General features: G+C 49.2%; 1 protein-coding gene across 1 annotated transcript in view; it reads right to left on the bottom strand.

Moving 5' to 3' along the window:
• The window catches only part of DAAM2 (dishevelled associated activator of morphogenesis 2), a 443570-nt gene that overhangs the window by 72100 nt on the left and 343722 nt on the right, over positions 1 to 27748 (bottom strand). The window contains exons 15-16 of the mRNA XM_029592931.1: positions 27125 to 27232; positions 14663 to 14769 (exon numbers count right to left, since the gene is read on the bottom strand). Of these exons, the coding sequence (XP_029448791.1) occupies positions 14663 to 14769; positions 27125 to 27232 (215 nt within the window). The remainder of the gene's footprint in view (positions 1 to 14662; positions 14770 to 27124; positions 27233 to 27748) is intronic.

Raw genomic sequence — 27748 nt, 5'->3', positions numbered from 1 at the left:
TATATTAAAGATCTTATCCAGATATCCCCATCGTCAAGTTTAAATCATATTACGATGTGACACCTGAATCACTCATCCTATTCATTAATACTACATTTAGATATCCAAAACTGAATGTTCAGCAATGACTCCTTCCAACTCACAGCGGCAGAATTCATGTAGTATTGATGAATAGGATTACTATTGACGGCTGCTAACAAATCTGACTTGTATTTTCTACAGGTATTTGATGAGCCTACGATTCTTTGTGGCATTTGCCTTACAGATATCAGTCCTGTTTTAATTGATTACCCCTGAGGCAGCTCTATGAGAGAGAGCGAAACTCGGCCAGAGTCGGGCATCACTAAATAAAGGGCGTTTCCAACTACCGATTCTCTTTGTTCTTACTGCTGAACAGCCAACTGGATTGGCTTCCGCTTTGCTTTTTGGGTCTATTCTTATATTTTTCCAGTGAAAGGTACCGGCAACCTACAAAAAATCCAGCTTACCACAGGATCAAGGCGGCTACTAACACTGCTCTTAACAGGTTACAGCTGAATCGGATCTCAAAGTTAGGGTGAAAATGTATTTTTTATTAATAAAGAGGATTAAGATTTGCTGAGAAAAGCACCTGATAGTTGACGGAAGGTGCATCACAAGATGTCGACAATCTTCTGGAAAAACAGCAGCTTGACAATAGGAAGCCAGAGGAACCGTACAGAGAAGATCCTTATCATCAGCATTTACTTATGACACGCCTTTCCAGCCAGAGAGGTTAAGGCGTGTTACAGACAGAACGGCCGAACAGTACAACATGGTAATTCCAGTGTAGGATGCGCATTAAACAGAAGAAACATTTGGTATCATAGCTCACAGCGCTTATGAATGATTATCAAGGTATCAATGCACAGGAGGTGAGCCTCTTTCCAACAGGGTCATAGGATGAGAGTGAAGAGGTGGGGAAGACCCAGATTTTAGGAAATATTTTTTTTACAGAGAAGGTGGTAAATGCATGGAAGAACCTCCCACTGGTGGTAGTGGAGATAAAACAGTATCTGAATTCCAGAAAGCCTGGGATAAACACAGGGGATCTCTGAGGTAGGGATTTTAAGAGATGGGCAGACTAGATAGGCCATACAGTCTGTTTTCTGCCATTGTGTTTCTATGTTTCTAGATAGTGTAGTACAGTCAACTATAAATAGTGCAAAGACACTATCAAGTATATCCAATGAAATAAGAACATAAGAAATAAGAAATTGCCATGTTGGGTCAGACCAATAGTCCATCAAGCCCAGCATCCTTTTTCCAACAGAGGTCAAATCAGGCCACAAGAACCTGGCAATTACCCAAACACTAAGAAGATCTCATGCTACTGATGCCAGTAATAGCAGTGACTATTCCCTAAGTCAACTTGATTAATAGCAGATAATGAACTTCTCCTCCAAGAACTTATCCAAACCTTTGTTAAACACAGTTACACTAACTGCACTAACCACATCCTCTGGCAACAAATTCCAGAGCTTAATTGTGCGTTCAGTGAAAAAGAATTTTCACCGGTTAGTCTTAAATGTGCTACTTGCTAACTTCATGGAGTGTTCCCTAGTCCTGCTATTATCTGAAAGTGTAAATAACCAATTCACATCTATTCATTCAAGACCTCTCATGATCTTAAAGACCTCTATCATATACCCCCTCAAACATCTCTTCTCCAAGCTGAACAGCCCTAACTTCTTCAGCCTTTCCTCATAGGGGAGCTGTTCCATTCCCTTTATTGTTTTGGTCGCCCTTCACTGTACCTTCTCCAGTGTAACTATATCTTTTTTGAGATGCAGTTACCAGAATTGTATACAGTATTCAAGTTGCGGTCTCACCACGGAGCGATATAGACATTATGACATTTTCAGTTTTATTAACCATTCCCTTCCTAATAATTCCTAACATTCTGTTTTCTTTTTTGACTGCTGCAGCACACTGAGCTGACGATTTCAAAGTATTATCCTCTATGATGTCTAGATCTTTTTCCTGGGTAGTAGCTCCTAATATGGAACCTAACATCGTGTAACTACAGCAAGGGTTATTTTTCCCTATATGCAACACCTTGCACTTGTCCACATTAAATTTCATCTGCCATTTGGATGCCCAATCTTCCAGTCTTGCAAGGTCCTCCTGTAATGTATCACAATCCGCTTGTGATTTAACTACTCTGAATAATTTTGTATCATCCGCAAATTTGATAACCTCACTCGTCGTATTCCTTTCCAGATCATTTATAAATGTATTGAAAAGCACCGGTCCAAGTACAGATCCCTGAGGCACTCCACTGTTTACCCTTTTCCACTGAGAAACTTGACCATTTAATCCTACTCTCTGTTTCCTGTCTTTTAACCAGTTTGTAATCCACGAAAGGACATCACCTTCTATCCCATGACTTTTTAGTTTTCTTAGAAGCTTCTCATGAGGGACTTTGTCGAACGCCTTCTGAAAATCCAAATACACTACATCTACTTGTTCATGTTTATCCACATGTTTATTAACTCCTTCAAAAAAATGAAGCAGATTTATGAGGCAAGACTTCCCTTGGGTAAATCTATGCTGACTTTGTTCCATTAAACCATATCTTTCTATATGCTCTGTGATTTTGATCTTTAGAATAGTTTCCACTATTTTTCCCAGCACTGAAGTCAGGCTCACTGGTCAATAGTTTCCCGCATCGCCCCTGGAGCCCTTTTTAAATATTGGGGTTACATTGGCCACCCTCCATTCTTCAGCTAAAATGGAAGATTTTAATGATAGGTTACAAATTTTAACTAATAGATGTGAAATTTCATTTTTTAGTTCCTTCAGTACCCTAGGATGCATACCATCCGGACAAGGTGATTTGCTACTCTTTAGTTTGTCAAGCTGGCCTACTACATCTTCCAGGTTCACAGTGATTTGGTTCAGTTAATCTGACTCATCACTCTTGAAAGCCATTTCCAGAACTGGTATTTCCCCAACATCCTCATTACTACCTGGAGATAATACCCTTATTCAATAAACATACACACGGTTAATGTGACTCCAACATTGCTCTATGCTTCAACGGCAAGAGGAAATGTGGAAAAAAGGATTTGCATTCAAAAAAAGCAGGGAGTCGCTTGCTTGTTACGGCGGTTACTACTCCAAACCAAATAAGCCTGATACTTCACTTTCAATGCATATCCAGCGTAGCTCTCTGCTTCAACGGCAGGGGGAATGAAGAAAAGATGATTTATATTCAGACAACAACCAACAAGGACTGAATTACATAGTCTGAGTAAACAAATAAGCATGGGTGTAGCTTGCTTGTTACGGCGGTTACTACCCTGAATCAATAAAGCCTGATACTTCACTTGAAATACATATGCAGCGCAGCTCACTGCTTCAACGGAAGGGGGAATGAAGAAAAGTGGATTTATATTCAGACAGCCAACAAGGACTGAATTGCACAGGCTGGGTAAACAAATAAGTGTGGGTGTAGCTTGCTTATTGCGGTGGTTACTACCCCTAACTAATTAAGCTAGATATTTCGCTTAGATGCAGTTCTAACACTGCTTTCAACATTAATGGCGGGGGTGGAAGGGAAATAGAACCAAAAGGTTACTAAGGGCCAAGAGTAACAGATAAGTATGAAAAAAAAAATCAAGAGCGAAAGCTTGCTGGGCAGATTGGATGGGCCGTTTGGTCTTCTTCTGCTGTCATTTCTATGTTTCTATTAGTAAACACAGAAGCAAAGAATTCATTTAATCTTTCTGCAATGGCCTTATCGTCCCTAAGAGCCCCTTTAACCCCTCGGTCATCTAACAATCCAATCGAGTCCCTCACAGGTTTCTTGCTTTGGATATATTTTTAAAAGTTTTTATTATGAGTTTTTGCCTCTATGGCCAACTTCAATTCAAATTCTCTCTTCACCTGTCTTATCAATGTTTTACACTTAATTTGACAATGCTTTTGTTTTATCCTATTTTCTTCAGATGGATCCTTCTTCCAATTTTTGAAGGATGTTTTTTTGGCTAAAATAGCCTCGTTCACCTCACCTTTAACCATGACGGTAATCGTTTTGCCTTTCTTCCACCTTTCTTAAAGTGTGGAATACATATGGACTGCGCCTCTAGGATTGTATTTTTAAACAATGTCCAAGCCTGTTGAACACTTTTAATCTTTGCAGCTGCACCTTTCAGTTTTTTTCTAACTATTTTCCTCATTTTATCTCAGTTTCCCTTTTGAAAGTTTAGTGTTAGAGCTGTAGACTTACTTATTGTCCCCCTTCTAGTTATTAGTTTAAATTTGATCATGTTATGCTCACTATTGCAAAGTGGCCCCACCACCGTTACCTCTCTCACTAAATCCTGTGTTCCACTAAAAAATAAATAGAGAATTTTTATTAGGGTTTGGTTATTGGCTGGCACAACATTTCACCAAAGTCTATCTCTAAATAGTGCAGTAACACAGTCTAAGGGGTTTTTAGTGGGGTCTGTTTTATTGATGGGCACCAAATGCTACTTCAAAAAGCCAGGTTTTCATCAATTTCCTGAAAGGTAGGAGAACTGGGGCAAGTCTAATGTCAGCTAGTAGTGTCAGGACTGAACCTGCAAAGGTTTTCTTCCTGGTGAGGCTCATTGCTTTTGGGGATGGCACCTCCAGACGTGCCGGAGTTTGTGACTGTAGGGGTATAAGGAAACGAGAGGTTTATTTATTTATTTAAAAACATTTATTGGCCTCTTATAATGAAAACAATCAAGCTAAGAGGAGAGATCTGCTGAAGTAGGTTGGGGGTCAGGTCTTTGAGGGTTTTGTAAGTCAGGACTAAGAGTTTGATTTTACAGCAGAAGAGTGCTGAGAGCCAGCGTGAAATTTTTAGAACAGGGGGAAACGTGGTCAACTTTGGGAGCTACATCTCTCACGAAAGGAACGCGTTAGAAAAATTACATCTGAGCAATAGTGGGAGAAGGACCCCCGCTCCAAAAGAAAGAATAACAGAGAACCATCGTCCCGACACTCCCCGACCCCACACATAAAAACAAAGCCCCCAGGGTGTGAAGTTCACATTTTGGTTTTTCCCATGAGGGCAGGCGACAAGCTTGATCCTAATTTACTTGAATTTAATGTGGAATTTAGGGTCTCTCGGGGCTCTGCTTATCCTCCCATGTCACTTTTATGGAGATATATATATATATATATATGTTGGGACTGGCGGTGAGGCCAGTGCTGGAAAAATATTGACCTTGACAGATGGCAAAATGACTGATCAGATTTTTGGGAGAGGGAAAGGTCATTATCTTTCCCAACTATACAGCAAAATTGTCAGGTCACACTTGTTTTACAGAAGCAGCGACCTCTGGCTAACCTCTGGCTTCTCTCAGGGTCCTCTTAGAGGACAAGAATTCACTCCATTGTGTCAGGCGATCGTCTCCGAGTCAATCCGTCTTATTACAAAAATATGCGTATTTATACAGCTATGTGTATCTGGAGGTCAACATTCAAAGCGCGTTCAGGGCTATTTAACGGGAAAAGTGTAACTTATGCGGCTAAGCAGAGGCCACTGAATACGCCGCTATGTTCAGCGGCCACCACATACGTCACTTGTACAGCTAGAAAAAGTTAGCCGCGTAACTTGTGAGTGTGAGGTGGGCGGATCGGGGGGGGGGCGGAGCGAGTGAGCCGTACAAATTACGCGGCTAACCAGCAACGTTCGGTCTTAGCCGCATAGCTTATGCGGCTAAGTTTGGAAGCGCCATAGAGCAGGCCTTAACTTAGCCGGTTACAACTTCTAGGGCTAAGTGCGGACATGTACGCGAATATTCAGCAGGGTAGCCAAACTAGTTATATATCCGGCTAAGTTACTTCGAACACCAACCCCAGTGCGTTCTCGCCGCCTACGCGTGTACGCGCAGAGAGGGATGTACGTGACAACAGTACGTGCGGTTTTCGCCGCTCACTCTTGGCACGAAACACGAGCCCGGCCCTACCCTTCCAGCTCAGTGTTAGTAAAACAAAAACATTGGAGTAGCGAAGAAAAAAAAAAAAATCCATCCAGATATTTCACTCCATGGACATGACAGCTCTGTGTAAACAAAGGAGGAATTAACCACAAGGACTTAGGCAAACTGCACGTCAATTGGAAGCAGCTGCTGGAATCGGGGAAGGTAACCCGACCGGCTGTTATCGAAGGCTGATTTTATGATTAGACAGATGTGCTGTTCCATTCGTTTTACTTTTTAACTGCTAATGTTAATTTTTGAAAACTTCTTCTAGGGGTCTTGAAGGGAAGAGTGGTGTTTGGGCAGGGGGTGGGGCGCGCCCGCATGACCCATTTTGGAAAACGGTTTCACCCGTTTTCTGAATGCTTGCGCCAGCTGCTAAGATCTGCTACCGGTCCAGTTACCAAGATAGGCGGCTCGGGAAAGGCGACACCGCCTTCATCCAGGGAGGGGGGAAGGCAACGCGTGGCGCCCAGGCCATCCCACCCCCCCACCACCACCAATGTTTCTCAAGGTTCCTGAGGAGGGAACAACTTGGGTGGGGGTGAGAGGGCAGCTCCGTCTCCTGACCCAATCCCTGGTCTTTCCACTGGTGCTTCCAAACAAGGTGCCGAACCGTGACAAGTGTGTGAGCAGCTTCCCTGAGTGGCCACCTGGCTACTGAGGCCACAAATCCTCTGAAAAGGTCGCCTACCGCCTTCTCCCTCAGGGAATCTGAACCCGTGGCCGAGAGATGAACATCGCTGTCCTTGTCAAGATCACATCTTGGAATCTAAGGGGGGGGGGGGGGCCTGAAAGCCAGATGTTCAGTTTATAGCAAGTCTAAATTCTTAAGGGAAGAAGCGTCAGGAAATATGCGCCTAAATCAAACCCATTTTCAGAGCAGACTTAAGCACATAAATTCACTTTGAAAATTATCCCACCAGATCTGCACCAATTTTCCTGGAAAATTCTGGTTGAAGTGTGGATGTACAAAGTACCCACCGATTTTAGCCTGCGCAGGCGTTTTCATAATCGCCCTCTACAAGACTATCATAAGGCCCCAGGTCCTCCTCTCTGCTTTCCTCTCCCCTCCCCTCCCCTCCACTACAATTCCCTTCTTCACTCGCGCTCTCTACACAACTCATCCTGGGAACAACCCTCCCCAGGTTAAACTCCCAGCTCTTTCTCTCCCTGCTCCCCGCCCCCCCCCCCCCCCATACTCAACCTCTCCCAACTCATTCTCTCTCTCTCCTCCCCCATCCACTACACTCAAACCCCTCCTCCTCCACCAGGCTCAAATGCCCTCCAATGCTCTAACCCCCTTGCTCTCCATCCTCCTCAGCTAGGCTCAACCCCCACTCCCAGCTCTCTTCCGCCCCCTCTAGCAATCTCAGACTCCCCCCTCTGCTCTCTCCCTCTTCCACTAGAATCAAGTCCCCTCCACCACTCTTCTTCCAGACTCAACACCTCCCAGCTTTCTCCCTATCCCACCCCCCTTCCACTAAGCTCCCTCCCTCCTCTTAGCAATCTCTTCTCTCTTCACTGGCTTAACCCACTCTCCACTCACTCCAACAGGCTCTACTATCCCCCCCCCTACTGACTCAAACCCCCCTCCCCTCAGGCCCAATCTCTTTCAGCCAGTTCTCTCTCTCCATCCCCACCTCCCACGGACTCAGTCTTCCTGGCACTCTCTGTCCTTCCCCCCCTCCCACCCACATGACAAACCTGTGGTGCTGCCTTTATCTAAACAGCACAGATCAACGCTTGTCCTTCACAGTAAACCTGTGATGACAGAGTCAGTTCCCTCCTCTCTGGGCTGATCCTCTTAACCCTGGGTCTTTCCTCTTGTAGCCGGTGCTGTCATCTCCCTCCCCCCGCGTTCAGCGCCACGGCAGATGCCGTCACGCTGTCCTCTCCACTGCCAGCCAACACCGCTAAACGCTTCCTCCTGGTCGTCCCCCCCAGCAAATCCTGCGCAGAAAACGTTAAATTCTGTGCAAATTCCGCAGGGGGAGGCCGGGCAGGATCCCCCCTGCGAGTTACGCGTCTGCTTCTGTGCGGCGGATGGCTGGAGGGCTTTGGGTCTCGGGTGCCGTTGTCAGTCCCAATACTTTTCCTTAACGCTGCGCTCACCAGGACGAGATGGCGCCCGCAGGAATGCCAGGGAACACGACTTCTTCAGGCCTCCTGCAGACCACAGGCAAGGGCGACTCCGCCTGTGCCGCTCGATCAGCGGGCGCGCGAGTGCACGGGCGCGTTCGGTCACGTATGGGCTTATACTACCGCTCACAAAACAGCAACCCACGCGCGGGCTTCCCAGCCCCCCTCCCCAGAACACCTGGAAATCGCCCCCCCCCCTCTTCGTTATTTAACATTCACGCCTGGCGTGGACAGCACCGCAGGCGTACCGCGGGCTTACGAAAAATTACCGGCTACGCGTGCACGCGCCGCTTCCACTTTTACAGGCGTGAAACCTTCTGAAAATTCGCACCCCACGACAGCAACTTTCAGGGGATTTCATAAGCAAGGATTGTACGACCCGCGTAAAGCGGCTTCTCCGACGGTGTCACCGCTCCGCCCGTGCATGCAGGCAGACGTGCGTGCGCAGTTCCACGGCCCGCGCGCTTCTACCCTCACCGTGCTACTCCCAGGGTGGGCTTAGGATGCGGGAGAAAACACTGCACGTAGTTTGGGTCGGAAAAAGTATCCCGCAGGAAAAGCTGCTGCAGATCCCTGCAGTTACTTTTCCCCTGGGACCCATGGACTTAAGCAGCGAGACCTGCAGCTTGACATCTGCCTCCCTTCCCTCACTAAAATCCTCAAATGACATCACTGGCAGCACACGATCAGACTCCAAAACTGAGTAAGCGCAGATCCCAAATAACTGGGTTTATTAACACTAACGGATCATCGCACAAGACCGACGGGAGGGCCGAGCTAATTTCTTTACCCCGCCCCCCTGAAGTGTCTGCCCTTTCCTCACTCCTTCCTCCTCCAAGTTTCCCGTCCTATCGGAGCTCACCGTTTGTCACGCCCAAACGTTCGCTCTCTCTGGGCGGGCGCTCCTCGAGTAACTTAGCGACGGAACCCACCCGAGAGGGCGACGTTAGGACCCTTTGCTATCAAGAGAAGGAGAACGCTCCCGACGGGGCAGGACGGCCGCCTGGGCTCCGAACACGGCAAGAAAGGGCAGACTGGGCCACTGCCCTTCTGAGCCCCTCAAGAGGGGAGGAGGAGGATCTGAATGCAGGGGAGGAACTGCAAGGGAAACTGAAAGAAGCCAACTTAAGTTAGAAAGGAGGAGAAAACAGAGGCATGCCTGGGCGTCGAAAGAAAAGACAAGGGCATCAGCAGCACTGAGAAGGTACAAGGGTCCCAGATGGATGGGGACAGGGAAGCAGAGGGAGGTAGGGAAGGCAGTCAGGAGAGCAACGGCACAGAGAAGAAAGCATCTAAGTCAGAAGTGCAAGGAGACAAGACAACAGGTGCGGGAAAGAAACCATGGGGGTGGAGAGGGAAATGGAAGGAAAGGGTGGGGAGGGACCAGCAATATCTGGAGAAGATGTGAGTGGTGAGGGATTCATGCATAAGCAAAGCGAGCACGAGAAGGAAGAAAGGGGGCGAATTCTGCTCCACTTACGGAAGAGACAGCCGAGAGCAATGGTGCCAGAAGGCTGGAGAAGGCCAGATGTGGTCTCGCTACACAAAAGCAGGAGCATGGAGGAGGTTGGCATATGGAGGCCAGTTTCCCTGCCCTCACTGACAGAGTGGCTATCAGCCATGGGACCGATATGTCAGCCATACCAAAGTACTTTTGAAACCGTGAAGCACCTCCAACCATCGTAAGTTGGGCCCCTGATGCAGACAAGCACGACGTCGAAACACCGACAGGGCTGGGCTTTACCATAGTTCCCACGACGTTTTGTAAAAAGCAGAGTGCCATAAGCTAAGTGCCTGAACATCTGAACCTTTCGATCAACAAGAGAGATTTATGATATATTGGGATATGACAAGTCTACAAGGTGGAGATTGTTAACCGCTTTGGGGACCAACCTGTCGTTAGTTTTGGGAAAAATGTATGAGCAGTTCATTGCATTAGATAAAGGAAAAAGGGAGAAAGTTGTTAAACACATAACAAAAATATTCTGCCACGCAGTCCAAGTCTGGAAATTGATTACAAGATTGCAGGGCCGGCGGAAGCACTAGGCGAACTAGGCGGTCGCCTAGGGCACCAGCTTCCCGGGGGCGGCACTGCCCCGGTAAAATTGAGAGCCGCACTCAGCCGCTGCCCCGGTAAAACTAAAAGAGCTGCATTAACCCGCCGCCCCCCCCCCCCCGATAAAAATAAAAGAGCCGCTGCTGGCAGCCCGCCCCAAAAGACCCATCTGACCTCCCCCAGCGGTTCTCAACCAGTGTGTCGCGCGCTCCCGGTCTCTCCCTTCCCTGCTGCCGTTGCCGCCGGGCTATCAGCACGTTCAAGCCCAGCGGGAACGGCAGCGGTGCAAAAAAAAAAAAAAAAGCTGTGGCATCCGCGGCTGCCCTTTTCTTCTTCCCGCCCCCCCCCCCTTTGAACCAGAACAGGAAGTGATGCGCGGGAAGAAGAAAGAGCCGTGCCGCATGAAAAAAATAGCGGCGACAGCAGCATCGGCCCCCGAGCAATTGAAGCAGCCGGTAATCGGGAAAGGAGTCAGCAGCACGAGCCTCCCGCGGCCGATGGGATTCTTCCTTTTTGGCCTGCGGGGGCTGGAGGAGGAGGCTGTTGCAGCTACCATTTGTGCGGGGGGGGGGGGGAAGGAAGTGAGTGAGAGAAAGAGAGAGAAGCAGCCAGCCTGCCTGTGTGTGATTGAGAGCCTGTGTGTAAGTGAGATAATGTATTTGATCGAGAGCATGTGTGTGTGATTGAGAGAAACTGGTCAGAGAGCTGATGTATGTGTATATGTGAGAGACAATGAAAGTGACTGCTCAAAGAGATGACTGATGTGTGAGAGTGTGAGACAGTCAGGGATGTGACTGATGTGTGTGTGTGAAAGAGAGAAAAAGCATGGAAGTGAGAACTCTGGGTATGTGAGAAAGCATGGGAGTAAGAAGCCTGGTGTTGTGGGGGTGTATGTGAAAGAAAGCATGGGAGTGAGAAACCTGATTATGTGAGAGAGAGAGCATGGGAGTGGGAAGCCTGTGTGTGTGTGCATATATGAGAGAGAGACTGGTTGGTAAGGTGACGGTGTGACTGGTGTGTATGTGAATGTGAGAGAGAGAGAATGTGATTCAGGGAATGAGAAGTCTGTGCACCTGGAGAGCGAGCATGGAAATGAGAGAAAGACTGGTGTATGTGTGTGTGTAACAGAGAGAAAGTGATTATGGGAATGAGAAGTCTGTGCATGTGAAGAGAGTGAGCATGGGAGTGAGAACCTGGGTGTGTGTGAGACACAGCATGGGAGGGAGAAGCCTGTATATGTAAGACAGAACAGGTGACTGGTGTGTGTTTGTGTGTATGTGAGAGAGAGAAAGAAAGTGATTATAGGAATGAGAAGCCTGTGCATGTGAAGAGTGAGCATGGGAGTGAGAACCTGGGTGTGTGTGAGACACAGCATGGGAGGGAGAAGCCTGTATATGTAAGACAGAACAGGTGACTGGTGTGTGTTTGTGTGTATGTGAGAGAGAGAAAGAAAGTGATTATGGGAATGAGAAGCCTGTGCATGTGAAGAGTGAGCATGGGAGTGAGAAAGCTGGGAGTGTGTGAGATACAGCATGGGAGTGAGAAGCCTGTATATCTGAAAGAGAACATGGGAGTGGGAAGCCTGTGTGTGTGTGTATGCATGAGAGAGATCAGGTGACTGGTGTGTGTGTTTGTGTATGTGTGTGAGAGAAAGAAAGTAATTATGGGAATGAGAAGCCTGTGCATGTGGCGAGAACAAGCATGGGAGTGAGAGCCTGGTGAGTGTGTGTGAGAAAGAGAAAGTGATTATGAGAGTGAGAAGCCCGTATATGTAAGTAGAACACAGGAGTGGGAAGCCTGTGTGTATGTGTGTATGGCATGAGAGAAACTGTTCAGGAAGGTGACTGGTGTGTTTGTCAAAGACTGTTTGGGAGATGATTGGTGTGGGAGAGACAGAAACTGGTCATGGGGGCATGACTGGTATGGTGTGTGTGTGAGAGACATGGGCCTTAAGGAAGAGGACCATGAGTATAGAGCTTAGCCACTACTGCTGCTTCTGGTGTGTACTACAGCCTGCATGGAAGAGGAGTAAGAGAGCTGCTGGAGGGGGTAAGTAAAGATGGCTTTTTAAGTTTATTTTTCTTGATTGACTGCCATTTTAATTATTTAATATTATGTGATGTGTCTGCTTTTTTTGTTTGAGCAACAAGTATAGCTTTGGTTTATGTTTATTTTATTTATTTTTATTTATTTATTTATAAAAGAGTTTCTATACCGTCGATAAGACAAATCATCTCAATGGTTTACATGGCATAAAAATGTCAAATAAGTGTTCTGTTATAAATACAGACTTCGTTATTTTCATTAATGCACAATGTAAGTTAATTGTGCATGGAGGCGGGGGGGGGGCGGCATAGCTGACGTTTCGCCTAGGGCGCCTAATACCCTTGCACCGGCCCTGCAAGATTGTGCACGTGGATGAACCCAAACGGTGTCTTTGCACTAAGTGTGACCCCAGCACAGAAATCGTAGGCCCCCCATCCTCTGATTCTAGAGATTATAAGTCTGATGGGTCTGCAGGCTTCTTTGGGTTTGTAGTTAACGTCTATTCATATGTTTCAGTTTCTATGAAAAGCTGAGGCATGACGGGCGTTCAGTGCTAAGCTACCTGGTATCTCCTCACCTTTAAAATTCCCATGCCCAGGCTTAAGCCAATGCAAGGATGCCAGGCAAGAGCTGAGAGAGAGAGAGAGAGAGCCACCTCTGAACCGGGGCACCAGCAGGCACGAGCATGGTGGGGACGCGTTTCAGCCTTCTCGGCGCTCAAGAAAGATAACATAAAAATGAATTGCTGAACGAATGGTTCCTCGCTGGACAAGAACTGTTTGAGAGTCCCTGGTATCTTGTCGGGCTCTGTTGAAGGGGAGGGGGAAGTATTTTTTCTCCTTAAAAAAAAAAAACCCAAAACGTTTAAGAACTGCAAAAAAAATCTTCATAGTGGACCGATGATTGAAGGCGACCCCGAGCGGTGAAAATACTGAATAGCATTATCATTCAGCGACCGCGGGGTCCTTGTTCACATATTTAAACTTGACTCTGGTTAATAAGGTTTCCCTGCATTTACAAACCTTTTATTCTTTTCCCTACAACATTTTTTCAAACAAACCATGACTGAGAGCCCCATCTTTGCCAAGGACTGTGAGCATTTACTCGACAGTTACAGTTAGCGGCTAGACCTGTGCTTTTTTTCAGGACAGCCTGAGCAGGTCCTGGCTCTCACTCCCTAATGCAGGCACGAATTTGTCGTCCTGGCTTTTTTCTTTGTAAAATCAGGGCGGCCGGACCACGGAATAAATGGTAGGGTAAAAGCTAGGACAGGATCAAATCACTTTAAATAAAAAGGTGTGGCTGGTAATCGAACCTAAAGCAATCCCAGCTCTGACCCACGCCATAAGTAGATCACCGGGCCGGCAACCGAACCCAGCTCTTAGCTATCAGCGTAGTGCTGCTCTCCCAACAAAACAGGGCAGCCTGAGTGGATCTTTCTGTCAACCGGCACATGGAAAAAGTAACGTTAATTGCTGGCCCCTTTGGAAAATAAGAAGTGATGCCAGGCTGCTCGGGCCATCGGCAAGAAAAATTAACGCTGGCCAGCAGCTGCGGCTTGGAGTTACAACACTAATCTCATAATGAGCGGTCTCCGGATCATCACCGTCAGGCACAGCACAAAAGGCATCAGCCTGGCGAGGTCCCAACCCCAAGCTGGCAACTCAAGTTCACTGCAAAAAAAACCCCTTCATGGATTTCTGCTGCTCCTCGGAGCGAGGAAGAATGTAAATCGGGCTCCGTCAGAACGACTTCTGAAACCGTGTTTTGTCGACAAAAGCGCTTGATGAGTTCTTTGCAGCAAGGCCCGCACGCTCTCTGTCAACGAGAAGACGCGGCCCATCTGCTCAGCAGTAAAACCCGGGACCCCATGACGTGGGCCGGCAAGGTTGTCAATGCCAATGGAATTCCATCTGCTAACGAGCAAACTTGGACACGGCGTCCGCTGGCGAAACCCAAGTCAGGCAGCTCACTTTGCACACGCCAAAAAATGTAAACAGATGGCCTGGTGTCCAAATTAGCGTAATGTGATTCATGGTGGTTTTCAGAAACAGATTTAAACAAGTCACTAATCTCTCTCTCTCTCTCTCTCTCTCTGGGGCCTGAAGCAGCCATGAGCCTGCTTGTGCAATCCCCTCATGTCAGCCAGCGAAACTCAGCACTTTTCCTTCAGCTTATGGGGGCAGCTCCTCCCCATCCCCCCAAGCCACAACCGACCTCCGTCTCCCATCCGGCAAACGGACAAAGAGTGCAACCCCGTCCTCTTTCTCTGACACCCAGCCAAGCACACGGTCGGGAAGTCAAAGCTTTGCATTACAGAGGTCTGTGCAGTGTTAGAGATAAGAAACCCCCAAGTCACTCCTGCCGCTGTCAAACGCCGCAGCATCCCGACCCGCCCGTTGACCTCCCTGGTGAAATTCCCAGCCGGACACGCACTTACTTGGAGAGCAGGATGACGCAGTTCTGGGCTCGTCGGCCATCGATCACAGAGAGCTCTTTGACTTTGCGGGTGGAGAGGTACAAGTCCTCCATGGATCCCATCTCCTTCTGTAATAGAGAGCGGAGGATTAAGTGCAAGAGCTCACGTCCATGCAACAGGGCGCGCCAGCGAGGCGCTGAAGGCGCGGCGCAGCACACGACGGCCAACGGGCTAGCCAGGGAGCACCGGCACCCGCCACGCTCAGGGAGGCAGTGAGGACCGTCCGATGGGACCAGCCCTTAATACCTGATCTGCTAAGCTATAGGGAGATGTGCATTTACACGTAATGATGTAAACCGGCTCTGCTCACAAATCCAGGGGGGAGAGGAGGAGATTCCCCTAGGGCTCATCAACAAAGACCAGGGGAAGGTGTAGCAATCCTTGCAGAGGACAGAGGGGGTTAAATGCAATTATAAGTGAAAATTACAGTAACAGATATTAAAATTAGATGCCTTATGTCTTCATTTTATGGCTGTTTGGCCGTAGCTCGCTTAGGAAATTAGGTAGGTGAGTCACAAGTACTTTCAATGTAATTAAATGAAATAATGCAGAGATAACTGGCAGGCTGAATTATGCTGAGGGAAAGCATAAATTGATTTGTCCTGACTCTGCAATGTCTCCGGTCACTCTGACACAGGACTAACACTTTGCACGATGCTATGCGTGCGATACTCGCCGTTCTGCAGGGGATGCGCACATTACTGAGGGACCGGGAGCAGGAACGAGCTGCTTTGTGGGAGGCTTGGTGACAGCTAGGCGCCTGAACAACAAGGATCTGCTCTATCTGCCACCCTCTTCAACATTTATCTTCTACCACTATGTCACTTCATTTCTAATCTTGGAATCACCTTCTTTCTTTATGCCGACGATATCCAATTACTAATCCCTATAACAGCTACCATCGAAGAAGCCATATGCCTCACAGTAAACTACCTCAAATCAATCAAAAGTTTTCTGAACCAACTAAAACTTTGCCTAAATATGAACAAAACCGAATGGATACTTATAAAAAGAAACATATCAGTTCAATCTTCTCAAATATCCAACATGCAAATTGAAAACTCCTACATTCAAATGAAGAATCCAATAAAGGACCTTGGTATCTGGCTAGATAATGATCTGAGCTTTAAAAACTGTATAGCTATAAAAACGAAAGAAGGCTTTCACAAACTACAGATTCTCAAACATCTCAAACCCCTACTGTACCCGAACGACTTTAGAATGATTCTACAAACCCTCATTTTCTCAAGCCTAGATTATTGCAACGCAATTTTCCTAGGGCTTCCGCAACCTACTCTAAAACCGCTACAATTACTGCAGAACGCCGCAGCACGAGTGCTCTCTGGCAAAAGGAAGTTTGATTATATCACTCCAACATTAAAAAACCTTCACTGGCTACCAATCTCACAAAGAATTAAATACAAGACTTTAACCATTCTACATAATGAAATTTACAAAGACATGAATTCCTCTCTAGATAATATGATCACAATTCACAAATCACATGGTTCTTCAAGGTCTACTGAAAAATTACAACTAATCATTCCCCCCCTGTCATCTGCGAAACTATCCGCTACTAGAAATAGAGCCTTCTCGATAGCAGGACCCATAGAATGGAACTCTATTCCAAACTACCTAAGTTCTATCCGAGATTCCAAAACTTCCAAAAAAGAATTAAAAACATGGTTGTTTGGACAATCATTCACAGCCTGATCTGAATAACCTCAATCCTCATCTTGAACGCTAATACTTCTGTAATAATTATCTCCTAAATTAAGATGTAAATTGTATACTGCTAACACGTTATACTCTGCCTCTGCTGAGTTGTTATATTCGTATTTTTATGTACTTACAAGTTAAAACTTTGTTTCTTGTATGAATTTGTTACAATGTAAACCGGGGTGAAGGCTTTCAGCTATACTTTGGTATATAAAAGAATTTAAATAAATTAAATAAATAAACAACTATTTAAGCTATGTCTGCGGTCGCTGTCTTAGCAGAGCAGGCAAGATGGACTTGGATGAGAAGATGCGGGAACGGAAACCCCCGCTAGTGAGAAAAAGCAGCAAAGGACGCTTGTATTGCATGAAGCAGCGAGCACAGGGACGCTGCACGAACATTTACTGCCCTAGGCGAATTTTCAGTCGTGCACGCCCCCCCCCCACCCCAGATTACCTCCTGGCAGCAGCTCCAACCCAGCGGTTGAGGTGTCTGTGACGCTGCCCCCCTCTGGGCCTTGCGCTGGCAGGATTCTGCCGCCCCCCCCAAATTCTGGCGCTCTGAGCAAGCACCCGGTTTGCGTAATGGAAGCACCAGCCCTGAGGGAGCAGAACCTCTGTCCGCACTTGCCCTTTATCTATGGCAAGGATGCTGGAAGTCAGGGCTGGACTAGCATCGCACAAATAAATCTATTCTAAACGGAGCAGAGTGACTAATGGCATTGCTTGCCTGCCGGGAGTGACGTAGGGCAAGATTCTGGCCACAGGCACATAGGCAAATGAGGGGTTATTACATATATATACATATATATATATATATACATACACACACACACACACACTCACTCGCACACACACACACACCCACACACCTTCACACACACACACACACACTCACACACACACACACACTCACACTCTCTCTTACACACACACACACGCTCACACACACACACTCACACACACACCTTCACACACACTCACACTCACACACTCACACACACACACACACTCACACTCACACTCTCTCTTACACACACACACACACTCTCACACACACACACACACCTTCACACACACACTCTCTCTTACACACACACACACTCACACACACACACACACTCTCTCTTACACACACACACACACACACACTCACACACACACACACACACAAATTGCAGATATGATGCTGTTACCTACTTAACCACCAAGAGGTGTGCAGGAAGCAAGGTGAACAGCCAACACATTGTATCACCACACAAGGCTGCCCCTGGGACATCCCCCCCAGGCCCCTTGCTTTGGGGAATCCCGCGCAGTGTGACCCTCTCTCACCCTCCCGTCCCGCTTCTTACCTATGTCTGCCTTCTCTGGCTTCTAAGGTGTGAATTGCCCGAGTGGGACAGGACTACAAGGCTTGAGGTAGCTCAGACTGAAACCAGCAGGGGAGGTGGCAGACAAAGGCAGGAAGGGCTGCTCTGCTCCCGACAGCTGGGGGGGAGGGGGAGCAGCGGGGGAAGATGACCCTGCCAGGTGGGAGGGAGATTGGAGAGGTGATTTCACCTGGGCCCCCCCTCTCTCTCAGGCTGGCCCTGAATGAATGCACAGAGTGAATCTTACTGGGGTGTAAGGAGGTTCCCCCCCCCCCCCGGCAGAACACCCGCCGAGACTGAGCTTCCAATACATTTTCAGGATGCACCTTCTGCGGGTTTGTGGGGGATGAGCCGACCATGGGGCCTAGAGTGTTTAGTTCACTGGGGCAGTGCTGCCTGCGAGTTATAAAGGCTGGGCACCCTACAGATTACAGTGATTTATCAGGGCACCCTACAGGTTACAGTGCTTTATCAGGGTGCCCTACAGATTACAGTGATTTATCAGGGTGCCCTACAGGTTACAGTGATTTATCAGGGCACCCTACAGGTTACAGTGCTTTATCAGGGTGCCCTACAGGTTACAGTGCTTTATCAGGGCACCCTACAGATTACAGTGATTTATCAGGGCGCCCTACAGGTTACAGTGCTTTATCAGGGTGCCCTACAGGATACAGTGATTTATCAGGACGCCCTACAGGTTACAGTGCTTTATCAGGACGCCCTACAGGTTACAGTGCTTTATCAGGGTGCCCTACAGGTTACAGTGCTTTATCAGGATGCCCTACAGGTTACAGTGCTTTATCAGGGTGCCCTACAGATTACAGTGCTTTATCAGGACGCCCTACAGGTTACAGTGCTTTATCAGGGCGCCCTACAGGTTACATTGCCTTATCAGGGCGCCCTACAGGTTACAGTGCCTTATCAGGGCACCCTACAGGTTACAGCGATTTATCAGGGTGCTCTACAGGTTACAGTGCTTTATCAGGATGCCCTACAGGTTACAGGGCTTTATCAGGACGCCCTACAGGTTACAGGGCTTTATCAGGGTGCCCTACAGGTTACAGAGCTTTATCAGGGTGCTCTACAGGTTACAGTGCTTTATCAGGATGCCCTACAGGTTACAGGGCTTTATCAGGGTGCTCTACAGGTTACAGAGCTTTATCAGGGTGCTCTACAGGTTACAGGGCTTTATCAGGATGCCCTACAGGTTACAGGGCTTTATCAGGGTGCCCTACAGGTTACAGAGCTTTATCAGGGTGCTCTACAGGTTACAGAGCTTTATCAGGGCACCCTACAGGTTACAGTGATTTATCAGGATGCCCTACAGGTTACAGGGCTTTATCAGGACGCCCTACAGGTTACAGGGCTTTATCAGGGTGCCCTACAGGTTACAGAGCTTTATCAGGGTGCTCTACAGGTTACAGTGCTTTATCAGGATGCCCTACAGGTTACAGGGCTTTATCAGGGTGCTCTACAGGTTACAGAGCTTTATCAGGGTGCTCTACAGGTTACAGGGCTTTATCAGGATGCCCTACAGGTTACAGTGCTTTATCAGGGTGCCCTACAGGTTACAGTGCTTTATCAGGATGCCCTACAGGTTACAGTGCTTTATCAGGGTGCCCTACAGATTACAGTGCTTTATCAGGACGCCCTACAGGTTACAGTGCTTTATCAGGGCGCCCTACAGGTTACATTGCCTTATCAGGGCGCCCTACAGGTTACAGTGCCTTATCAGGGCACCCTACAGGTTACAGCGATTTATCAGGGTGCTCTACAGGTTACAGTGCTTTATCAGGATGCCCTACAGGTTACAGGGCTTTATCAGGACGCCCTACAGGTTACAGGGCTTTATCAGGGTGCCCTACAGGTTACAGAGCTTTATCAGGGTGCTCTACAGGTTACAGTGCTTTATCAGGATGCCCTACAGGTTACAGGGCTTTATCAGGGTGCTCTACAGGTTACAGAGCTTTATCAGGGTGCTCTACAGGTTACAGGGCTTTATCAGGATGCCCTACAGGTTACAGGGCTTTATCAGGGTGCCCTACAGGTTACAGAGCTTTATCAGGGTGCTCTACAGGTTACAGAGCTTTATCAGGGCACCCTACAGGTTACAGTGATTTATCAGGATGCCCTACAGGTTACAGTGCTTTATCAGGGCACCCTACAGGTTACAGTGCCTTATCAGGGTGCTCTACAGGTTACAGAGCTTTATCAGGGCACCCTACAGGTTACAGTGATTTATCAGGATGCCCTACAGGTTACAGTGCTTTATCAGGGCACCCTACATGTTACAGTGCTTTATCAGGGCGCCCTACAGGTTACAGTGCCTTATCAGGGTGCCCTACAGGTTACAGAGCTTTATCAGGGCACCCTACAGGTTACAGTGATTTATCAGGATGCCCTACAGGTTACAGTGCTTTATCAGGGCGCCCTACAGGTTACAGTGCCTTATCAGGGTGCCCTACAGGTTACAGTGCTTTATCAGGGCGCCCTACAGGTTACAGTGCCTTATCAGGGTGCCCTACAGGTTACAGTGCTTTATCAGGGCGCCCTACAGGTTACAGTGCCTTATCAGGGTGCCCTACAGGTTACAGTGCTTTATCAGGGCGCCCTACAGGTTACAGTGCTTTATCAGGGCACCCTACAGGTTACAGTGCTTTATCAGGGCGCCCTACAGGTTACAGTGCTTTATCAGGATGCCCTACAAGTTACAGTGCCTTATCAGGGTGCCCTACAGGTTACAGTGCCTTATCAGGATGCCCTACAGGTTACAGTGCTTTATCAGGGCACCCTACAGGTTACAGTGCTTTATCAGGATACCCTACAGGTTACAGTGCCTTATCAGGGTGCCCTACAGGTTACAGAGCTTTATCAGGATGCCCTACAGGTTACAGTGCTTTATCAGGGCACCCTACAGGTTACAGTGCCTTATCAGGGCACCCTACAGGTTACAGTGATTTATCAGGGCGCCCTACAGGTTACAGTGATTTATCAGGATGCCCTACAGGTTACAGTGGGGGATGAGCCAACCACAGGGCCTAGAGCATTTAGTTCACTGGGGCAGTGCTGCCTGCGAGTTATAAAGGCTGGGCGCCCTACAGGTTACAGTGCCTTATCAGGGCGCCCTACAGGTTACAGTGCTTTATCAGGGCGCCCTACAGGTTACAGTGATTTATCAGGATGCCCTACAGGTTACAGTATTTTATCAGGGCACCCTACAGGTTACAGTGCCTTATCAGGGTGCCCTACAGGTTACAGTGCCTTATCAGGGTGCTCTACAGGTTACAGAGCTTTATCAGGGCACCCTACAGGTTAGAGTGCTTTATCAGGATGCCCTACAGGTTACAGTGCTTTATCAGGGCGCCCTACAGGTTACAGTGCTTTATCAGGGCGCCCTACAGGTTACAGTGCCTTATCAGGGCACCCTACAGGTTACAGTGATTTATCAGGATGCCCTACAGGTTACAGTGCTTTATCAGGGCGCCCTACAGGTTACAGTGCCTTATCAGGGTGCCCTACAGGTTACAGTGCTTTATCAGGGCGCCCTACAGGTTACAGTGCCTTATCAGGGTGCCCTACAGGTTACAGTGCTTTATCAGGGCGCCCTACAGGTTACAGTGCCTTATCAGGGCGCCCTACAGGTTACAGTGCTTTATCAGGGCACCCTACAGGTTACAGTGCCTTATCAGGGTGCCCTACAGGTTACAGTGCCTTATCAGGATGCCCTACAGGTTACAGTGCTTTATCAGGGCACCCTACAGGTTACAGTGCTTTATCAGGATACCCTACAGGTTACAGTGCCTTATCAGGGTGCCCTACAGGTTACAGAGCTTTATCAGGATGCCCTACAGGTTACAGTGCTTTATCAGGGCGCCCTACAGGTTACAGTGCCTTATCAGGGTGCCCTACAGGTTACAGTGCTTTATCAGGATGCCCTACAGGTTACAGTGCCTTATCAGGGTGCCCTACAGGTTACAGTGCTTTATCAGGATGCCCTACAGGTTACAGAGCTTTATCAGGGCACCCTACAGGTTACAGTGATTTATCAGGGCGCCCTACAGGTTACAGTGCTTTATCAGGGCACCCTACAGGTTACAGTGCCTTATCAGGGTGCCCTACAGGTTACAGTGCCTTATCAGGATGCCCTACAGGTTACAGTGCTTTATCAGGGCACCCTACAGGTTACAGTGCTTTATCAGGATACCCTACAGGTTACAGTGATTTATCAGGGCACCCTACAGGTTACAGTGCTTTATCAGGGCACCCTACAGGTTACAGTGCCTTATCAGGGTGCCCTACAGGTTACAGAGCTTTATCAGGATGCCCTACAGGTTACAGTGCCTTATCAGGATGCCCTACAGGTTACAGTGCTTTATCAGGGCACCCTACAGGTTACAGTGCCTTATCAGGATGCCCTACAGGTTACAGTGCCTTATCAGGGTGCCCTACAGGTTACAGTGCTTTATCAGGGCACCCTACAGGTTACAGTGCCTTATCAGGGTGCCCTACAGGTTACAGTGCTTTATCAGGGTGCAGTTCCTTGTGCTTAGATTTACTGTCACTTGGCAGGCGCTAAACTCCCTGTACGATACCAGGAATCGGCCTCCTGTGCTTTCCCATTGTCAGGTTCAAGCCTAACATGGCTCATTTGTGCTCAGCCTCCTGTGTATCCTCACAGTAAATTAAAGAGGATTAGAGGGGAAAAAAAACACATGGACGGCAACTGCAAATAACGCCAAAGACAGCAAGCTAAGGACCACACACGGCTCGGCCACCGGCGACACAAACTAAACTGAGGCTCTGAAGCCTGCACTCCCGAAGCAGAGCAGGGCAAACATGAAAACTTGTGGTGAGCCGATCTGAATTCCCAGTTTTACTTTTAGGCTCTCAATGCTACAAACGCTTCAGGAGCTTTCCAGGGGAGCCAGGACCGCCACGCAAACCCCCCACGCCCTCGGAGCCACCAAGGAAAGTGGCTTCTGGCACTCCCAGCGCTGGGAGTGCCAGGGCAGGTCACACCCGTGAGCAGCAGCAACGAGCTCGGCCGAGGGCCGAAGGAGCAGCCCGGAGCGAGAGACTGCAAAATGCTCTGCCAGGGCCCGCCTCACCCACCGGGCGCAGGGCAAATGCTCCTCCTTATCCCATGATCGGCAGGGAAATGCCGGAAGTGTTTTCGGGGGGGGGGAGGGAGGGAGGAGGTGGCTCACGGTGTGCCAGCCTATCTTCCAGGAACACAGTTTGCGCTGCCGGAACTGCCCTGGCGTCTTCTCCTGTTTTTGCGGCCCAGAAAAGGAAGCGCAAGCTGACCGAACGGAGGGAAAGGACAGGCGGCAACGTGGATCAGAGCTTTGATGAGCCGCAGCAAGAGGGCCCGAGACGTCCTCTCTCTGTCCGACAACTGCCTGAACTGATTTTTCTCTTATGCACAGCGTTAAGTTCATTTGCCCACAACAGGAGTTCAGTATTCAAACACAATAAATAAATAGAATGAATCTGTTGGCTGGGAAAAGTCAGAGAAAGACGAATGCCTTATTCTCCAACTGCGCCCCCCGGAGGCAGGGGGGGGGGGGGGGGAGAATCACTGATAGGAAGAAATCTGGATCCCTCATCCCGGGACCGTTCCAGCTTCATGGTCTACACTCCCCACTCTACCCCTCCTGATGCCTACACCCGGACGGCCACGGCACCAAGGGCCGGCACTCTCCCTGCCTCAGAAGATGATTCGGATTTCATGGCGGCAGCAGGCCGTCCCTTCTTACTAATCAATTCTGCCTCCCTTCCCAGGATGCAGTTGGCAGAGGCCACAGTGAGAAACGAAGGCCGAGGCTGATTTTTTTTTTTTTTCCCTACCGCTTTTATGTCAATATATTTTTTAGACGTCTCAGTGCCGCCTCAGCAGAATGCAGGGGGGGGGGGGGGGGTTGATAGCTGGGCAGCCAGTACAGCTGTGAAATGTCCTGACGACAAAGGCTCACCAAAAACTTGTCCCGGGGACCCCCCCTGGGCCAGCCTGGTTTTCAGGATATACGCACAGGGAACAGGCACGAGATACGGCTGCGTGCCGCGGAGAACAGGTAGATGCAGATTTACGCCTTCCCATTCGCCGTGGCTGTCCGGGAGCCCAGCGCAGGTTCAGGGAGCCCTGGATTACCTCCCACCGCCCGCGTGGACGTCCGACTTACTGAGGAGAAGCGGGGCGACCAGTCCATGCGTGGATGAGCCCACTATGAAAAAAAAAACCAACCAAACAGAGCCACTTGGGAACCCTATCAGGGGTTCCGGGTTGGAAACGGGAGGCTTTTGTGTGCGCGTCTGCGGGCAAGGAAGACGGGGGAAGAGGTAACCGCATCCAAACTTAAAACATCTGTAGCTGTTACATCACCAGTTTAATTGTACTGAGAAGTGGCTTGTTTACCACGGCCATAAATACCACACAGGCCTGTACGCTCCATTTCTCACAGGCACGCCAACATCTGTTTATTTTACGGGATACGGTGCTCTCCATCGGATAAAAAAAAAAAAGCTAAACCCTCCGAAAACCGACTTACATATTTCTCACTCATCGCTGGATTCCTTTCAGCCAATGCTGCCCTCTCCAACCGCTAGGGGCTTCAGGGCCCTATTTGTTAGCACAGGACTACAAGTCCCAGCATGCCCCCGAGACGGGCATTAAAACAGATGCAAGGCTGCAGAGGTCTCCCTGGATAACCTGCGGGGAGGGCACGCCGGGACTGTTTTCCTGAAGACGCCCCTCGCCTGCACTTAGTAACAGGGGAGGGTCGTTCTCAAGCAGCCCCCACACACCTCTGCTCCCAAGCAGGCTCAGGGGGCACTTGGCCCGCTCTGAAAATTATTCCCACCGAACTTAACCCCCGCACGAGTTTCACCTGCGCGCTGAAAAGCTGCGGGCGCGCTGCTGAGTTTTATGGAAGTGCGCGGCTAAAGGAAACGCCCCCTCAGCGCCGCCCACGGGGAACGCGTCCTCTCAGGGCGGGAGCACCATCCCGCGCGCCTCGGACGGGGGATTTTACAGCCGGCCACTTTCATAGAAGCCCCCTCTGAAAAATCCCCCGCCCTGGCGACTTTTCGTTCATTTAAAAAAGATTTTTTTTATCCCAAAGTACCTGCTCTTCTAGGAGGGAGGACATAATGAACACACAGAATTAACAAGGAGCACGAAAACATAAAAAGGGAGGTGCCACCAAAGCTTCCCCCACTGCGAGGCCGTCTGCCAATTTCAACCCTTTACCAGAATCGGGGGCTGCTGACCGACCCGGGTCAGCCCAGACAGCCTGATCCAGTCCTGGGTTTCTCTGCGGATCTGAGGTCCCGCCTTTCCCATACGAAGCTCAGAGGCGCAACGGGGCAAAACCAGACCCAGATCGGCCCCTCAGGTTTGGCCCGGGTCAGCTGACAATCCAGTACCGTAATCCCTGTTCACCCCCCCCCCCCCCCCCCCCGTGCATGGCAGAAACCAGCGCCCCCCCCTGGATTCCAGTGCAGAGGACAGGACAGAGACGGGGGAAGAGAAAAAAAAAAAAAAAGGGGACTTGCTCAGATTGCCGGACGCTTTCGGTACTCACCTGCCTCAGGGAAGGGTTAATTAGCAGGTCCTACGCAGGCAGCCACAGGGAAGAGAGAAATGAAAGGGGGGTCAACAATTAGTCAAGAGAAGGAAAAAAAAAAAAAAAAAGAGAGAGGTCATTCCAAGGTTTGTCTAAGCAGCAGTTCACAGCCACGTCCACGTCTTCATCCCGTTACCGGCTGGCTCGGGGTCATGAGGGGGGGGGAGGCATCCAGCCCTGGCAGGGTAAATCGGGTGGGGGAGGGGAAATGAGTTCTCTCAACGTTTTCTGCACAGGGCAGGGTCACAGCTCCCAGAATCCACGGGATTGGGGGGGGGGGGGGGGTCTGTGCTGGCCACCCACCCAGGCCCACGCCACGGAAAAACAGTTGCATGCTCAGCATGGCTGCCCTAAAGCACGCCCAGGCCTGCCTGCTGTTTTTCCACAACTTCGAAAATATTAGCCAGCGGACCGAACCCTGCGATCGTGCGGGTCTGGCTGGGCACCGCAGTTCGGCGGGACAGCTGGACGATGCCTCTCCCACTCTGCCAGGCGGGCACAGAAGCAGAGCACGCGGTTAGGGCCGCGCAAGCTATTCTCCGTGTAAAGCACTGCAGCATGAACCACCCCCCCTTGCAAGCGCAGAGAAGCAGCTCCTGGTTTCCCCTGTGCTGTGTTTACAGCGGCAGAGAAGCAAAAACCCCATCACGGTTCCGGGAAAGATTTAAAGCTGCCCCGGAGCAAAGCTGCCAGCTAGAGAGCAAAGTAAGGAAGCGGAGAAGCGTTCTCCACACCCCCACACCCCCTCCCCGAACAGGATCTCCCCCCTTGTGGCCTTCTGGAATACATCGGTACAGTAGATTGGCCATGAACATCTGTCAACAAAGTTTATATCTGTTCCCTATTCCATTAATTTCAGGAACTCTGACCAGCCCACTGACTGTGCTCCTCTGCCGTATCTCATGCAAAAGCTGATTAGGAAAAAAAGCAAGCAGCGTTATAGTAAATAGATACTTACAGCAGCACTTCAACAGGGCACGCTCAAGTGCTTTGCTAAGGTTAGAGTACTGGAAACCTCACAGAAACCCCAAAGGTATTATGAGGTGCAAACCCTCAGATTTCCACATTACACACAGGTATTGCACTCAGCACCTGGAGAGGAGGCATGCAACCTTACAAACACCCGCGTGGCTCTCTCATTTACAGGCACTCCACATGCTGGGGCCGTTCTCCCTCTCTCTCATCCAGGAGCAGGAGACTCTGCCTGGTTCGGACAGCACCGGGGAGGAAATCAACAGCTTCTAGGGAATGCCCAGGCCCACATTAACAGTGCCGGTTACACACACACACTCACCCCGGGGAAAGGATTTCTAGCTGCTTCCATTTGACTTTTGAGCTGGCAGAGTTGAAGTGTTACCGCAAAGGAGACACGGGCGGAAGCTGCTAGCATTCCTTGTCGGTACCTGCTCCAGCTAGGATGACTTACTGCACACCTAAGGTGGCCAACTGACCCCAGATTTTCAGGACAGGTTGTTCCACCGCATACCCTACAAAAAGTAGGACTACAAGTGCCTGCATGCAGTGGGATGAAACCAGGACTGGATCAACCGTCCTGAAAACCTGGAGCTAGCTGATAACCCTATACCCAGCTGCACACTTCATTCATACAAGGCAGGAGGCGCTGGTCACCGGATACAGAAGCCAGGGGAGTCCCAAGTTCAAGCCTACCAGAGGTCCCCTCTGTGGACATCCCAAATTTGTAGAGCTTACCTGGTGTCTCTGATAGGCCGAGAACATCTTTTCAAAGTCCTCCAGGTCTAGAACGCTGAAAGCCTTGACATCATCAATTTCATTCCAGATGGTGCCGTTGATTTTGTCCTGGAATGGAAAGAGAGCACCATGTCATGAGCCATGAAGGAAGAAAACAGTCTGCCACTGCTGACCGGCAAAGAGTCAAAGGTCGCACGGCTGCCCCTGTAAGCTGCCCGAGACCCTCCACCTGCCAGCATAAAAAGGAGGAGATTTCACCGTCCCTCCACTGCTGAACGTGACTGGGGATACTGCTGGGACTTCCACTACGCTCCCGCCCCGTGCCTTTCCTACCCCCCCCCCCCCCCCCCCCCGGCAACAGCACGGTGAAGAGAGACTGTTCAGCCCTGGCTTTGGCCTCCTCATTTATAACATCATCAGACTCTCATGATGTCATGAGCAGAGATAACACAACCCAGCGTCGTCCGTGCTCTGCAGAGCACAGGAATCAGTAACTGATGGGAATAGGTCTCTGTAGGTAAGCAAGTCAAGTCTAAGCACTGCAAGCCATCTAACCTTTCACTCTAAAAAGAACGTTTCTTTCTAAACAGTTGACCCGAATAATGCATGCTATGTCTCTTATTA

Source organism: Rhinatrema bivittatum, chromosome 3 (assembly GCF_901001135.1).
Source record: "Rhinatrema bivittatum chromosome 3, aRhiBiv1.1, whole genome shotgun sequence".
Lineage (NCBI taxonomy): Eukaryota > Metazoa > Chordata > Amphibia > Gymnophiona > Rhinatrematidae > Rhinatrema > Rhinatrema bivittatum.
The sequence above is the reverse complement of the archived record's forward strand: the minus strand, read 5'-3'. Positions and strand labels throughout refer to the sequence as shown.